The sequence below is a fragment of the Lampris incognitus genome, chromosome 11 (genome assembly GCF_029633865.1).
Source record: "Lampris incognitus isolate fLamInc1 chromosome 11, fLamInc1.hap2, whole genome shotgun sequence".
Classification (NCBI taxonomy): domain Eukaryota; kingdom Metazoa; phylum Chordata; class Actinopteri; order Lampriformes; family Lampridae; genus Lampris; species Lampris incognitus.
The window spans coordinates 35,358,927-35,374,219 of NC_079221.1; the positions used below are offsets into that span (position 1 = coordinate 35,358,927).

Below are 15,293 nucleotides of genomic sequence, written 5' to 3' on the forward strand. Positions count from 1 at the left end.
TGTAGTCTTTGGTTGGAATAAAAAAAATTTTTTTTTAAATGTCTACTGTCTGTTAGATTACTATCTTTGGCTAGTTGGTCTACCGGAGAAGGAGTTCCACCTTATCCTCCTCTGGCGGGCGGAACACCACCAGCTAGCGAAATAAATGTCACTTACTATCCTATATTAACATTCTATCTGTTGGACCAAGCAGAGCTTCTCTATGAGAGGTCCACGAGAGGGGAAGTTTCATCTATCCTCTGATCGACGAACCACTGGTGACTGAAGTAAAATGCTTCTCTTCTTATCATGGTAGTATGCAGCTTCAAGTGTGTTCACAGAAAGTGCTGTACCGATTTTTTTTTCAAATGCAAACACTTTTCGAAACAAAGGTTTCCATGAATTAAGAGCGATCTGAATCATTATTGTTTAACCACAGACTAATAGATAGTTATGAATTTATATGAAAAAGTTCCAGATTATCACTTTGAGAAAAAGTGGGTAAGCTTAATTAAGGTGTCAATATTTTACTTGTCTGCCCACAAACTGTGGCTAAAGTAAAAATACATTCAGATTCATTCAGACAGAATAGCATATGTATAGTTGTTATTATCCTGTATTGACGGTTCTTTCAAAGCTGCAACAAACACTCCATTAACCGTTATACATCATCCACTGAAAGGTTAAGATGCTCTCTCTCGCTCTCTCTCGCTCTCTCTCTCTCTCTCTCTCTCACACACACACACACATTAAGATAAATTCATAGCATTATATCAGCAAACCAACCAATTAGAGCTGATTAATGTCAGATGAGTTGAGTGAAGTAATGACGCCTCACAGTCAAGCCTTGATCACCACACCACAAAGTAATGTAGCAATGAAGCAATAAGAGTGGAAACTATCCATCAGCTTATTGTCCAAGAATCCAAGCCTGCTCTTAATTACAGCAACATGGAGCCCGGCCTCATGAGAACAAGGGATTTTCTCGTCGAAACTCATCCAACAAGTGGCATGGCCATAATGAGACTATAAAATGTAAGATACAACTCCAAGGCAAGCCACAACTGGCTGTAAATAATTAAGCGTCTTTACTTTGAAGATGGACTTAAGAGTTTGATGTTTTATGCAAGCCAGCAACCACCTGTTAACTTCTAGGGTCGATCACTCACATCTTGGTGTTACTTCATTCCAGAATGAGAGAGCTGCCATTTCAACAACGAAACATGCCATTGTAAAAATTACTAATGATGATGCAGGATGCAATCTGCTCACAAGGTATGACACTGTCAGATACCATTGGGCAATGCATCTTTATTTCTGAGATATAGAAAATATATCTTTGAATGAAACAATGTAGGCCTACTACATGGAACAAATTCAAGATAAATTACCAATGTACAATTTACAGATATATAGAGAATATAGAGATTAATGTGATAAATGTCTGTCTACTTGATGGTTAAAAAGGAAAGGTGGAATGAGGTCTTTATGTCCTAGTACTGTGAGATTGCCGTGAAACCCCAACTTGTCCATTTCATCACTAAAGCTAAGTCTTGTGTTATTATTGCACTTTTCAGTGCATCTAAATTTTACAGCTTGTAAATGAGTCAAATCATTGTAGCTCTCCATTAGATCAAGACTAAAGGCGAATGCCCACTGACTTAAGTCACGTGTCCACCTCGTGGTTCTTCACGTCCGGCCTGCAGCTGTAATGTTCACTGCCAGCTTCACACAGACACAAGCAGTTTACATTGTACGCGGTGTTTTTATACTTCAGTTAGTTAGGGTATTGATCCAAGAGGTGTTTCTGTATAGATGAATAAACAGTGTTCCATATATTTCTTCCTTGTATGGCTACAGTTGAAAAGAAAAAGACAGGGAAAAGGGGTTCAATATACTATTTTTTCCTTTATGTGATATTTTGATTCAGAGGAGAGGCAATATTTGATCTTATGTAAAATGTTTGTGGTAAATAATACAGCAGATAACATTCACTCACAAGTGTATTTTTACACTTCACTGATGCACACAAGCCCTGGAAAATAGAAGTGGATGGAGAGTGGACCAATGAAAATGCCATGTGTGGGGGTGTCTGGGTAGCGTAGCAATCTATTCCGTTGCCTACCAACACGGGGATCACTGGTTCGAATCCCCGTGTTACCTCCGGCTTGGTCGGGCATCCCTACAGACACAATTGGCCGTGTCTGCGTGTGGGAAGCCGGATGTGGGTATGTGTCCTGGTCGCTGTACTAGCGCCTCCTCTGGTATGTGAGGGTGCCTGTTCAGGGGGGAGGAGGAATAGCGTGATCCTCACACGTGCTACGTCCCCCTGGCGAAACTCCTCACTGTCAGGTGAAATGAGGTGGCTGGCGACTCCACATGCAGGGGTGGAAGCACAAAATTCTGGGCCCTATACATAAGCAGTCTCTGTGGGCCCCTTTCCTCTTTTGTCTCTCATGCATCACTTTTTTGAATTCTAGCATACTGTATATTATTTACAATCACAGTACATTAATCTATTTTAACCTAACCTTAACCTAGCTTAAATATCTTGCAGTGACTGAAAAAAATGTATAGCAGCTAGGAGTTACCTAGCCACCCTTCTTTTAAAAGCTCCTGGCTCACCTTTCTTTTGGAAGAAATTACTCAACAGCTGTTTTCCCTCATTTTGCCTTCTCTCCCTTTCATTTTTTTTCTTTTCTTTTCCGGAACCTAGATTTTGCTTTCTGTGGGAAAGACATGACTGTGCTTGTGCTTGTATCAGCAGTCACTCGCGACAGGACTAGATGAACGGCATTGAGAGATGCTCGCGAGAGGCAGACTAAACCATTTTGCACCTTTTGTAAGGGGTGAGAGGGGCCTCAGAGAGCCTCCATTATTTTCCTTAAGTCCCTCAACTGATGTATTGAGCCAATTTTAACTGAAGTTATGACACAAATTCGTTAGAAATAAAAATTGCAAACCAAAACAGACTTTTAATTCCAGGCTTTCTGAGCCCCCCCTCCCCCCTTTCCTTCTGGGCCCTGGTAGGTCCTTCCCCTCCCCTCCCCCCCACTACAACGCCGCTGTCCACATGTATCAGAGGAGGCATGTGGTAGTCTGCAGCCCTGCCCAGATCAGCAGAGGGGGTGGCGCAGCGACCGGGATGGCTCGAAAGAGTGGGGTAATTGGCCAGGTACAATTGGGGAGAGAAAAAAAAAACATCAGCAAATATTACCCGTAGCAATTAGTTCACAGCAGTGGTCACCAACCCTGCTGCTGGAGAGCTAGCATCCTGCAGGTTTTCACTCCAACCTTAATTTAACACATCTCATTCTACCAATTACTTACTTACCAATACCTTGATTAATTGATGTGTGATCAGATGTGTTAAATTAGGGTTGGTGTGAAAACCAGCAGGACGATAGGTCTCCCGAAGCAGGGTTGGTGACCACTGGTTTACAGAGACCAACACAATACATTCGCCACAAGCATTTAACCTAGAACATCTGCTGGACTGGTTCTCCTGAGTTCTGTGTCAGTTTACTTGACAAGGCTACCTCTTCATTTTCAGAACAGAGCAAGCAGGCTGTATAAAGCGCTCCACCTCTCCCTGAGCAATAATAGCAGAGAGGTGGAGAAAGCTGTGTAGGTGAGGAGAAAGACCATCACAGAAATATATGACATGGAGGGCTGAGAAAGGAGAACAGCGGGGTAGGTGGAACAGCAGGTGTAAAAACAGAGCAAGGCAAAGTAAGAAAGGAGTGAGCGCAACAGTTTCTAAACAATTGTTTTGCGAACCACCCACGAGTCTCCACTGTAATATCACTGCACACCATTTTAAGCCCAAATATGCAGGATGCAGTAATTGACCTTTCACAAAGTCCCGCCCCCCTTAGTTACTGTTGCTATGCCCGTCAAGCATTTCAGAACTATCCAGGAAGTAGCCGGAAAACACCAAAACATGAAGAAATCAGCGCATTGTGTGGGTAAAAGTAACAGTAATAATACATTAGTTGTATTAGCTATCAATAATAGCTAGTAGCAAGCTTAGCTTGGAGCAGACAGGTATTTTTGTTGATTTTGGATCGATTAAGCTGGCTATGGGGTCTGCTATACTGCGAAATCTATTGCCGACATTGCGCTTCTTGCGTTCTGGGTTTTAGGAAGGGAAAGAAAATTACACCCCCTCCAAACTTTTCAGATATCTAGTATCCGATTTGCAGATCCCATAGGCACACCGTTTCAGCATTTTGTTGTGTGTTTGAAAGCTTGACAGACTGTTGCTAAGGTAGGATTGAACAAGCACTGTTCTGGGGCGGTACTTTGCGAAAGGTCAATTCCACTCCAAAGGAAAAAAGTCACAATGCTGTAAACCCACCATCTCAATGGTGCAGGTGAGCATGTTCTGTATTGTGCAAAGTCTATCAGACCATGAGAACCCACCACATTGTACACACTTCACTTTTTCCCCATTGCAGACACAGCCCTCAGAAGACAGATTGATGCAGAAACTGAAAAGTAATCAAATCAACGCTGATCTCGATAGGAGATGGGGAAAAAGACCAGAATGGTATCTAATGGATATCTGATGGATTTGGCTGCTGCCGACATCACATTTCACTCCAGAGAATGAGTGTAATGAATATAACAATGGTTCAGCAGGGGTTGTCATCAGTGATATGGAAAAATTTTCCTGTTTCTTGACAGGTTTTGCCTCGTGTCACTGAGTTAAAAAAAAAAGCTCTATTTTGTTACTTCGGTGACTTCCAGGTTTCTTTATGCCAGTCTCAGGCTTAAAAGTAAAAAATGCACCATCGCCAGCGGAGGGACTTGTTCAACCAAAAACATCACAAGGTGTTATTCGCAGCCTCTTTTTGTACGGGAAAACAACACGGTAGGGCAGGGGAGAGGGGGAGGACGTCGGTTTATTCTACGGGACTTGTTCTGGCTAACTCAATTTGACTTGTGAGCCAAAAAAGGATGTGCAGGCAGTCCGGGGATCAGAGCTAGTAAAAACATATAGGAGATCCCTGAGAAGAAGCCAAAGGAGGCAGTGGATGTCTTTTTTTTTTCAAAACAGGATATCTGTTGCTAAGATACAGCGAGTACTGTGCACATCTTCTGCACTTACAAGAGAAGCATGTCAGAGGAGCACGGTGTAAAAAGGTGATGTAGCTTGCCCTGATTCTTTGTTTTGCTCCAAAAATGACAGCATCCCTTTCCACACATTTCAGATCCCATGATGCTTTCTGGTGCTTGGGAAGGGAAAAAAAAAAGAAAAAAGAAAATACACCGCCTGAAACTATATTTTTTTGGACACTGCCACAAGAGACGTCACCAAAGCGGTGGATCCTCCAGGGTGAAATCTGGTGTTTACATTCTGATTAAGACAAGTTATCCTAGGGGGAACTTACATCTCAATGCTCAACAGCGCACATAACCCAGCCTGCGGGGGGTGTGGGGGGGATGCGGGAGGAGGGGGGGTGCTTAAAAGCCAGCCATAGGGGGTTGGGGGTTGAATCTCAAAGGGAAATTAAAAGCAGGTCTGTATCAGGAAGGCCAGTGGTGTAAGAGGTTAGGGAGAGGGAAGGATGGATGGGGGGGGGGCATGTGGAGGACATCTGGTTTCAATGGAAGAGGGGTTGAAGGGGTGCAGAGAGAGAGAGAGAAAGAAAGAAGTCTGGTCTGTATCTGTTTGATTGCTTTGTCTCTTGGTCTGGCTTTCCTTAGACAGCAGGGACAGCAGGGTAGCGTAGTGAGCTGGCTTAGTGCCGCAGGAAAACCAGGGGTAAATGTGTGAACACTTAAACAAAGTCGACCTTTGCCAACTGTGTTGTCTGTAAGGAACCCCATGATCTGGTGTTAGCGGACCGATACAAGAGGTCTAACGGCACACCAAGCGTTCAACTCCTGCGGGGGAGACTCAGATAGACTTAAAACCCTGGTTGATATTGATGCCACATTTCATCAATAGCAAAACTGATCATTTTAGATTTTTTTTGTTCCTCAGTCATAAATGGTTTGCTCTGGACGATGATGCAAGGACAGAGTATGACACACACACTTTATCACAGTCTGAGATCACCGGCTAACATGTCGCCGGCATAAGAACGGCATCACCTCACCAGGAATTTGCACGACCTGACGGGAGGCCAATCAAAGCAACAGAGGCCAATACCCAGATTCAGTTTGCCAAGCTGAAATGGATAAATAAATAAATGAGTGCAACAAAAAAACTATGAGAATCAAACAACATGATGAACGGATAAATCCTACGTGTTTGTGTGTTTTGTGCTTTTTTGGATGGAGGGGAATTTCACTGCTCATATCTGCCTCAACTCACATCAAACCCAGCTCTCATTAACTGTTGGTGGGTCTTCAATATGAGACCCAACCATTAATCCACACACAACTCTCAAATTGTTCAGGACGTTCTTCTTCTTTCTCTAGCTTGTTCCCTGTTTCTCAGGAGTCGCCACAGCATATTTTATAGTTTCAATCGGTACCAAGTGAGGGCACAGCACCAATGGTGGCCATTGTTAACCTGGGCCTTGACCGATCCGGTATGGAGCCTCGACCGATCTGGTATGGTCTTGTCAATCTGCATACTGATTTGTCAAAATTTTACGTTGGATGCCCTTCCTGACACAACCACTAACCCTGTGGCCGGGGGCACAGGTGAAATGCTGGATGCAATCCCAGTATTCATGGACTTGCGCCCGTGCCTGTCGTATAATTTAGACAACAAAATTGTGTGTTATGATATAGCAATATTCGAATTTCATCCCGATAAAATATCAGTGTCCCTTATCACTGTCTTGGCAGGGTGGGCCACCCCACTAATGTAATCTACCAGCCCGACAAGGAAAATGAAAAAAATCAATAGGTCATCCCCCACAGCAGCTATAGCTTTGGAGAGGCTACTGCCTCACCCTTAAAAGAAAATCCAGAGGTTAACACTGAATACCAAGACGATGAATGGTAATATTGAATCATTGCTCAGCCCTAAGTATGGTATAATGCAAAAAGGTGGAATGAATTTGATTATTAAAATTCATGCAGACAAACACTGGACATCGAGTCAGCTGTACGAAATGTTTGCAGGATCAGAAAAAAGAGAGGAGAGCTGTCTTGGCCAAAGAAAATACCTGGCTAAAATCAGCGGAATAGAGTTGAATCTGTAAACCCCTCACTTTATGAAATATCATCCTCCACAAAGTCTATCTCAACGAGTAAAGTGGAAACTGGTAGAATTCATGGCGGATGACAAGTCCACAAATACGTATCTATAGTCATATCAATGCAAATTTTGACATCTTTTTAGAAGCAGATAGAACCAAAAAAAGGGATCTGAATAAGGATGATGCTTTTTCCAGAACATCTTGAACATCCTTGCGAAAGGTAAGCAGTCAACTGATAGTACAAGTGGTTATTATTAGCATATTTCCTCATAAATCTATCTGAAAAAGACAGATTTCTAAGGCACTATGCCAATGACAGTTCCTTAAAAAAGAAATCTGTTTGGAAAAAAACCTTTTTAAGGAACTATGCCAATGATAGTTCATTAGAAATCCTTCTGAAAAAGAGCTGATAGAGGAAATAAATGTTGAACTAATGTTGAATGCACATTGAACTCTCGAAGAAGTCTCTTATCATAAGCTACATGCCGAGATGGTTTGCAAGTCTCTGAGAGGTGTCATAAAATGAGGTGCTCCAAAACCGGCTGATGCTGCATTTCTAAAGATTACCGCAGCTTAAACGTATTCCTGAGAACACTTGCGCAACAAAGCATCATCTTGGGATCTCATATAAACACTGTGGCCCGACCCGGAGACGAGCAAGGACCTATGTAAACAAGGGGGAGATCTGACACGCTAAAAACAACAGCATGGCGCAGAAAGAGCAACAAACACAGCAGCCGGTTCCCACACACTGCTATCAAACAACATTGCAGTTTTCACAGAAAATACAATTAGACGCAAGATCATATGTCATTAGAACAAAAACTTAACCCCACAGGCAACTGATAGACTGCAAAAAAGAGGAAATTTGTTTAGTAACTATTCCCTCTATCCCAGTTTTCTTTGCATTTTTTAATTGCTACCCATAAGCTATGTTTTCCAGCTAAAAAAAAGGCAGCTACCATGAGGAACTCTTATTGAGAAATTCAGAATCGTGACATAACACTGAAACAATGGAACAAGCATGCATGGGTACCTTATTATTGCTAAAATGAGGATTAGATACGTGTGCCATATGTATGTTATTAGGCGGCTGTTCAGGCATTTTTAGATATGTTGAGAAGAAAGTTCATGAAAAAAATGGTTAACAAATGTTCTTTCCACAGTTTGTACACTAATGATCTCTTATTGGAGCCTTGTATTGTGCAGTTTCTTTTTTTCCTCCCAGTCTTGGAGTTCATTGTCTGCTATTAAAGCAGCAGTAGACAACTGTTTTGCTTTAACTTATCATTATGAAGTAAATGTTGATTGCACAGGGTAATGGCTATAGAATAATGACACCATCGGCATTTAGATTGGTTCCCTATAAACCTTTCTTTCAGGCTTATAGGGAACCAAATTCTGTCTGCCACCGGGTACAATCCTTCGGTAAAATGAAGGTTCAATTTAAAGCACAAACGAAGTGCCATTGCACAACCAAAATAGAGGGAGGATAGCGCTTTTGTTTTCCCCGGCAGGTATCGCCAGTAGCGGAGATGGCGGACAGCGGAACAACAGAAGTGACAATGGAAACTCTACCTGGAAAGAAAGATAGAACCCCGTTGACGGAGGAGACAAAGAAGGCAAAGAGGGAGAGAGATAGAAACAGAGGTTAAACAAGAGTTAACCTTGGACGGGTATTAACTCGATAGAGTGAGCTCTGGTGTTGTATCAAAGGGTTTCCCCATCGAGATCTCTTTCCCCCTAGCCAGCCAGACAAGAGTGTCCCCATAGAAACAGGTTAGCTATTGGTTACAATTAGGTTAAGGTTAATCAAGCATCCCGGTGTTGTATCAAACTCTGGCTAGGGGGAAGCCGATCTCGACGGGGAAACAGAGTTCGATACAACACCCGGGACTTGAGAGGGTTCCAAACCAACATTCAGTTGGCATTTTTTTCTACAGTATCAGTAAGTAACACAACCTGCCTACTTATTAATACTACCGGATGTTTTAATCTGCCTTTATCATAGCACTGAGATCAAGGGTTTCTAGTTCAAATTGGGATTCTTCTGGTTGTTTCTTGCTTTGGACAGTAGCCAGGCTGCTAATAAACGGAAAGCGACCCGGTTGTCTTTCTGACAGCAGCGCAAACGATAAAAACACTTGGAAACGCTTGGGGGGGGGGGTTGAAAAGTTGTCTACAGCTGCTTTAAATGGCCAATTTATGAGCCTCTTTGAAGTTTAGATGATGGACTAATATAATATTTCTAATCTGCGGGATTTTTAAGCACTTCCCTTGAAGTGCTGGATACAATTGTTTATGAGCATTATTGTTGCTAACAAATACAGTATGCTGCATGGAACAAACCAAACTAAAAAGTGGGGGTATGGGGGGGGGGCACCAGAGAGAAAGTGCAAGAAAGAGCGAAAGAGAGAGAGATCGAGCAAGCACTACAACTACAATCTTTCTCTCTCACACACACACACACACACACACACACACACACACACACACACCTATGTTGGGACTCTTCAAGTGTAACATATCAAGCCCTAAAACTCAACATGACGTCAATTAAATGTACTTTCAAATGGTGATGGACAATTGAATCCATTTGTGCAGGCAAGTACATTACAAATGGAGAGCAAAAGTTACGAGGGATATAAGTTGTAAAAATATAACCGGAGGCATTCAAATTTCATTACAAACAGAAGAGCACATAAAAAAGCAAATCTCTTCTGGCACTCCACCGGTCTAAGCGTAATCCAAGTCTCCATAAAAGCAAACATAGAACCAAACACAAGTCTTTCCAAAATTGTCACTATAAAAGTTTGAAGAGCAGATGTGTCGCCATGGAGGTGGATTAGGCCTATTAACACAGTAATGTTCGCAACAGGTTGGTGTACCAACAGGTTAGGCTTTACATACCATGACTTACTGTTGACAGTACTTCTCAACTTGTCTTAAAACAGGCCACAGGAACTGACTGCTCCTGAAACCTCAGAAATTGAAGCCCTTCTTATTTCGTTAGGACACTGAAACTGTCAGATTTGTCAAAAAAAAAAAACAACTCTGAGTAATATAGGAAGTAACGTGTGTTTTGTGACTCTTCGGTAAATGTATTAAGCGAAGCCTAGGAAAATGATCTGACCCCTCTCATGTCCTGTATTCAGAATACGAACGGTTCCCCTCAGGTACACGCTACAGGGTTCAGATTAAATGCAGGACAAGATACCTGAACAGGTATAGAAACTCTCCCATCCCTCCATCAGTGAATCTCCTAAACTCAGGATAAAAGGAGGGTGTGAAATGAGGGACGGTTGTTGGTCGTCATTTTATGTGGCGGCCTGTATGTCCAAGACAGATTTCCCTAGAGACAAATCAAGTAATGTTGAATCTTGGACCTCCCGGGTGCCCTCTAACCTCCTTGTTGTCACATAAACTTTGTGCAGATTGTTGTACATTGCGTTTAAAGAGGCCGTTTATTTGAAAGCACACGGCAGGTCCCACTCCATTAGCCTCTCTTTTAAAACAGTTGTACCAGTATTTACTTGGGGGGGGGTCTCATATTAAGGACCCCTATGAACCAACCGGGTTGATCCGTGCACGTTCTGCACACAATCCTAGGCATTATATCGTGTGTAAACTTGTGATGGACCACTGCCTTCTGCATGAGAGGAGAGACAGGCCAGAGACGGAGACAGATAGGGGCAGACAGATTCATCAGGGTTTAAATTCAAGTCTACCAACCATTTGCTTCCTTTTTTCCATGAGATGAGTTAATTTGTTGTTTAGGGCCGTATACTGCCACAGTTGTTGGAATCAATAAACGGTGGGGGGGGGTGTTGATTCATTGATTTACACTACTCAAATCTGACAGAGGTACTTTGACCTTGCACTTGCTTTTAAACTTTCAAATACGTAGTAGCTCATCAGTCAAACGCAAATAAACACATTATTACTGCATATTTCCAGAGTTAACTATTACTGTGTGTGTGTGTGTGTGTGTGTGTGTGTGTGTGTGGTTACATAATAACTGCACGACGTTACTTATAATATCGGTAACAACTCTGAACAGATGTACCCCTCGCCAAATAACTTGCCAAGTTCCAGCGTGCGCAATTACGCAGGCTTAAGACAGCGAGCCTGACACCTGGCTTTAGTGGCCCCTGCAGAATGAACATGAAAGAAAAGAGAAAAGGGGGGGAAAGTCAGCACCCGTACATACCTGTTTCCACAGAAAGTTGTCCATGCCGTTTAACATCCAAGAAACAGCCACGTGGATGGCAGACAGAATAACTCCAGTGATAACGGCTGCGCGCATCCGGACGGGGAGCAGCGTGTAGATGACATGGATGAAGAACACGGTCCACCAGATCCCCTCGGAGGCACTTCGGGGCTGCACGAGCAGCACCCCGATCACCTGCACCACCAATACCACCAGTATGACCACATAGCAGACAATCCACATGTGGTCCTGGTGAAACCCGTTTCTGTTGCAGACCACCATGAGTACGAGGATCAGGAGAATGACCATGGAGAACACCACGGCGTAAGTTACGTTGGTGGTCCCCCCTGCGCAGTGGAACCCGAGCATGACCGCAAAGACCAGCACCAAAATGGCCATGAGCATGGTCAGGCTGCTCTGATTGAGGCGGAAAAAGTAGCGCTGGTACAGCCGCTCCAACTTGTCCGACTGGAATTTCTTGGATTTGAAAATCTGCATCACGCTGCCGCAGCACCCGGCCATGGAAAAGTGAACCTCAGACATGACCTCCTCTTCTGTCTGCAGCTTAGCGGCGACTCTCCGGTCCTCCAGACCTAGCTCCACCGATTTGGGTTTCACCTCCCCATACGCGCGTTTGGGGGACGAGCGGTTGTTGTTTCGACTTTCCTCCCCATGCTCTTGCCAAGCCGACCTAGACCTGAAGCTGACCCTGCTAACTGTCGTCGACGTTCGTGCGGGCCGTCGGTCCGGATCATCCTCTTCCCTCCATCGGCTGTTGGACCGAGAGAGTTTTTCGCGCGGAGACCTAGCCGAGTATGGGCATCCGTTGGCAGCGGAGTCAGACTCGCCCCAAGCTGATCTGTGTTCAGTCCCTCCCCTCAGCCCAGGCGCACCGACTCCGGGTGGGCTGACACTATTTGATCTGGACATGATGGAAATGAAATGCAATCAAATCACACAACTATAGAGAAAGCTAGCCTAAAATTGTGGGGGGAAAATATATATCTATATGTACATATACACGTTTTATTTCAATAAATATGAATGATGGGCCATTACTCAGTCCCAAAGACCCGACCTGTCAAACTTCTATGCGCTGAATTTGACCCCATAGTTCATATTTCACGTGGCTGCTGATTTGTTTACGAATCCAAAACGTCTCAAGTCTGTATAAGTAAACTATAGAGTGACCAGGTTAGTCACTTTTTTTTTTAATCTCAGACAACATGGGGAAATGAAATGGAATTAAAGCCCCTGTAATGATCACCAAAGTCACACCCGGGGGTGCTGGTGGTCCGCTGGGTGTGAAAACAATTGAGCATGCGCAGGAGTCACAGGGGAACCAATATCAGCACGAGAGGAGGGAACATTAGGTCCAGGTGGGATTTGGCTCTACATCATTGGGCCTAATTACAATCCAAAAGAGAGGCTGCGGAGCAGCGTGTGCTGTAAGAGGGAAAGTATTGCGCAACCCCGATGGTCCAGAGCTATCATCGCAGCGCATCATCGCCATCTACGTCGCCAATCCGTTATATCTGCATACAGTTTGGCAGTTTCCTTGAGGGCGGAACGGCGTCTCCGAGCAGCGGAGGAGGAGGGAAACGGAGAAAAGGTGGTGCAGTCCCATGTTGGTGCTTCGACAATGCCTTTTGATTCGGGGAGAGGGGGGGGCGCCCCGCAGGTTTTCGAGTCTTAACTACACCTGTGTCGGCCACACATTGCAGCCACCGTCGACGATCACATCCTCACGCTGCTGGCTGGAGCATCGTAGAGCCTGCTGAAAACACTTCGTCCGGCCGGCGGGAGAAAACTCAGCCAGTCGTTCCTTCTAATCCATCCATCATCCCCCGACCCCCTTCAACCAAACACAACCGTGTACAACAAAAACACCACTTTGTTGAAATAGCACATCACAGGTCTCTACCTCTGCGCCGAATTAATCACCAACAGCTGTCCATCACTGCCGAAATCTCCCCCCTCCCACCCACCCCCCAAAAAAAATCGCTTCCAGGTTTGGTACGCAGCCCGGATCCGTGCAAAGCCAAACCTCAGGGAGGCGAAACCGCTTTCCACCGGTCAACAAGCCGCGGGACAGCACGCTCGTACCGCAACTGTTTTCGGCGCTCGTTTCACGCGTGGCATCAATTTACTGCTGATTGCTGTTAGATTGTCATTCAACCAAGTTTGATTCCTACAGTCCGCCTTTGCCCCATTCCCATTGGGAAAGAGGGAGGGTGAGTCACGCTTTCGCCGCTCTCATTGGCTATGAGTTGCGTCAGTCTTGAGTCCCGGGGACGCTGCGCGCTGCCCGCAGCTCCGCATGAATGGGCGGGTCTGTGTTCACAGCTGGACCCCCAGGCGCTGAGGAGTTTAACCCCTTCGGCAAACACATCTGCCTGTGTTCAAAAGAGCGGCTGCGGGGCCAGCGGTAAGCGGCCCGACGGTTTCTCATCTGACTCTATGGCAGCGGGCCGCCAGCGGTTATTTGCATACGCCCCATTCATTTTAACAACCCTACTGTCTGCAAATGAATGGCAGTAGCGGACGGTGACAAAAGAGCAACGTGAGAATGCTCAGGTTCCGAGAAAATGGGCGAGCAGCTCTTATCTGTAATCTCAATCCCAATTTGCCCTTTTACATTTCCAGCGAGATGGAGACTTTGCAGTGACACAGAAAAATGGGACATTCACTCCTACGTGATTCCCAGTAAAAACAAGAGCAAATCCAAAAGAACAAATTTATCTTGGAACTTGTTTATGTTGCATGCTTGACAAATGACTGCTCACCCACCCACCCCCTCTTCCACCTCTCTCTATCAATCACGCACGCACACGCGCACACAAAAGACCTCTTGTTGCACAGTAAAGGGTCTATTGCTTTTTGATTCACTCGCTCTTTCTCTCACCATGTGAACACTGCATTAATCATTCAATTCAGCGGAGCTACTGTTTAACATGCACTGCATCAGGGTAGGCTTCTTTATCCCTCACCATAATGTCTCCAAATATAAGCCAAATAATTTCCTGTCACAGAGCAACTTTTAAAGGCTGACGGATTATCAGCTTTTAAATCATCATTGTCTTTGAAGGATCTGTGAAAACAGGACCAATCAAATCAATGCGTTGACACAATGGCTAAAACAAGATTAGTTTACTGCTGCAGCCTATCAGCCGCTTTACTTGGGAATCACTCTTGGTCTGTGGCGTCTGTGTGCTGAACACCGCGGCACGCACCCAAGACAGCAACTTTTACACCCCGTTTTCCATCTCAACCGTCCTGTTTGAACAGAAAGGTGCCTGTGGTGAGCTGGAATTCAGTTATTTGATGATAGCTCTTTTTTGGACAGTATGCTTCACCCTGACTATTCAGTGACAGGGGGAAAGTCTGCTTCACTCACTGCAGACTGGTGACACGTGACTTCTTCAAATCCAAACTGCGTGACGAGTGTGGGTGTAAATGATGCTCTGGCGCGGCACGAGAGGCACTGTGATCTGGTGCGCTGACAACGTTGAGCGCACCACTGGTCAGTCGTTTGAATAATCCATTTAAACGGTATGTATTTGGTCTGGGATTGTCAAGGGTATTCTGTCGCGGTCTGCTATACTGTGAAAACCTCTAAAACACACACACACACAAACACACACGCACACACACACACACGCACGCACACACACACACACACACACACACACACACACACACACACACACACACACACACACACACACACACACACACACACACAGGGTGTTAGTGTTATTTACTATCACACAACGCATAAGCTCCCTAAAGAGACTCGTGATGTTGGCACAGAGCACTACTGCCATCATGTGAGGGCTTGAATGAATCTACTCTGCAATGGCCCGCTATCACTGGGCGAACAAATAAACACGGTACACACACGTGACACGATCAGACGCGCGCGCGCACACACGCACGTA

At 44.7% G+C, this 15,293-nt stretch overlaps 1 protein-coding gene across 1 annotated transcript in view; it reads right to left on the reverse strand.

Moving 5' to 3' along the window:
* The window catches only part of adcy5 (adenylate cyclase 5), a 120,494-nt gene extending 108,212 nt beyond the window's left edge, over window positions 1-12,282 (reverse strand). The window contains exon 1 of the mRNA XM_056289066.1: window positions 11,353-12,282. Coding sequence (XP_056145041.1) covers window positions 11,353-12,282 — 930 coding nt within the window. The remainder of the gene's footprint in view (window positions 1-11,352) is intronic.
* Between the last annotated feature and the right edge of the window lie 3,011 nt (window positions 12,283-15,293).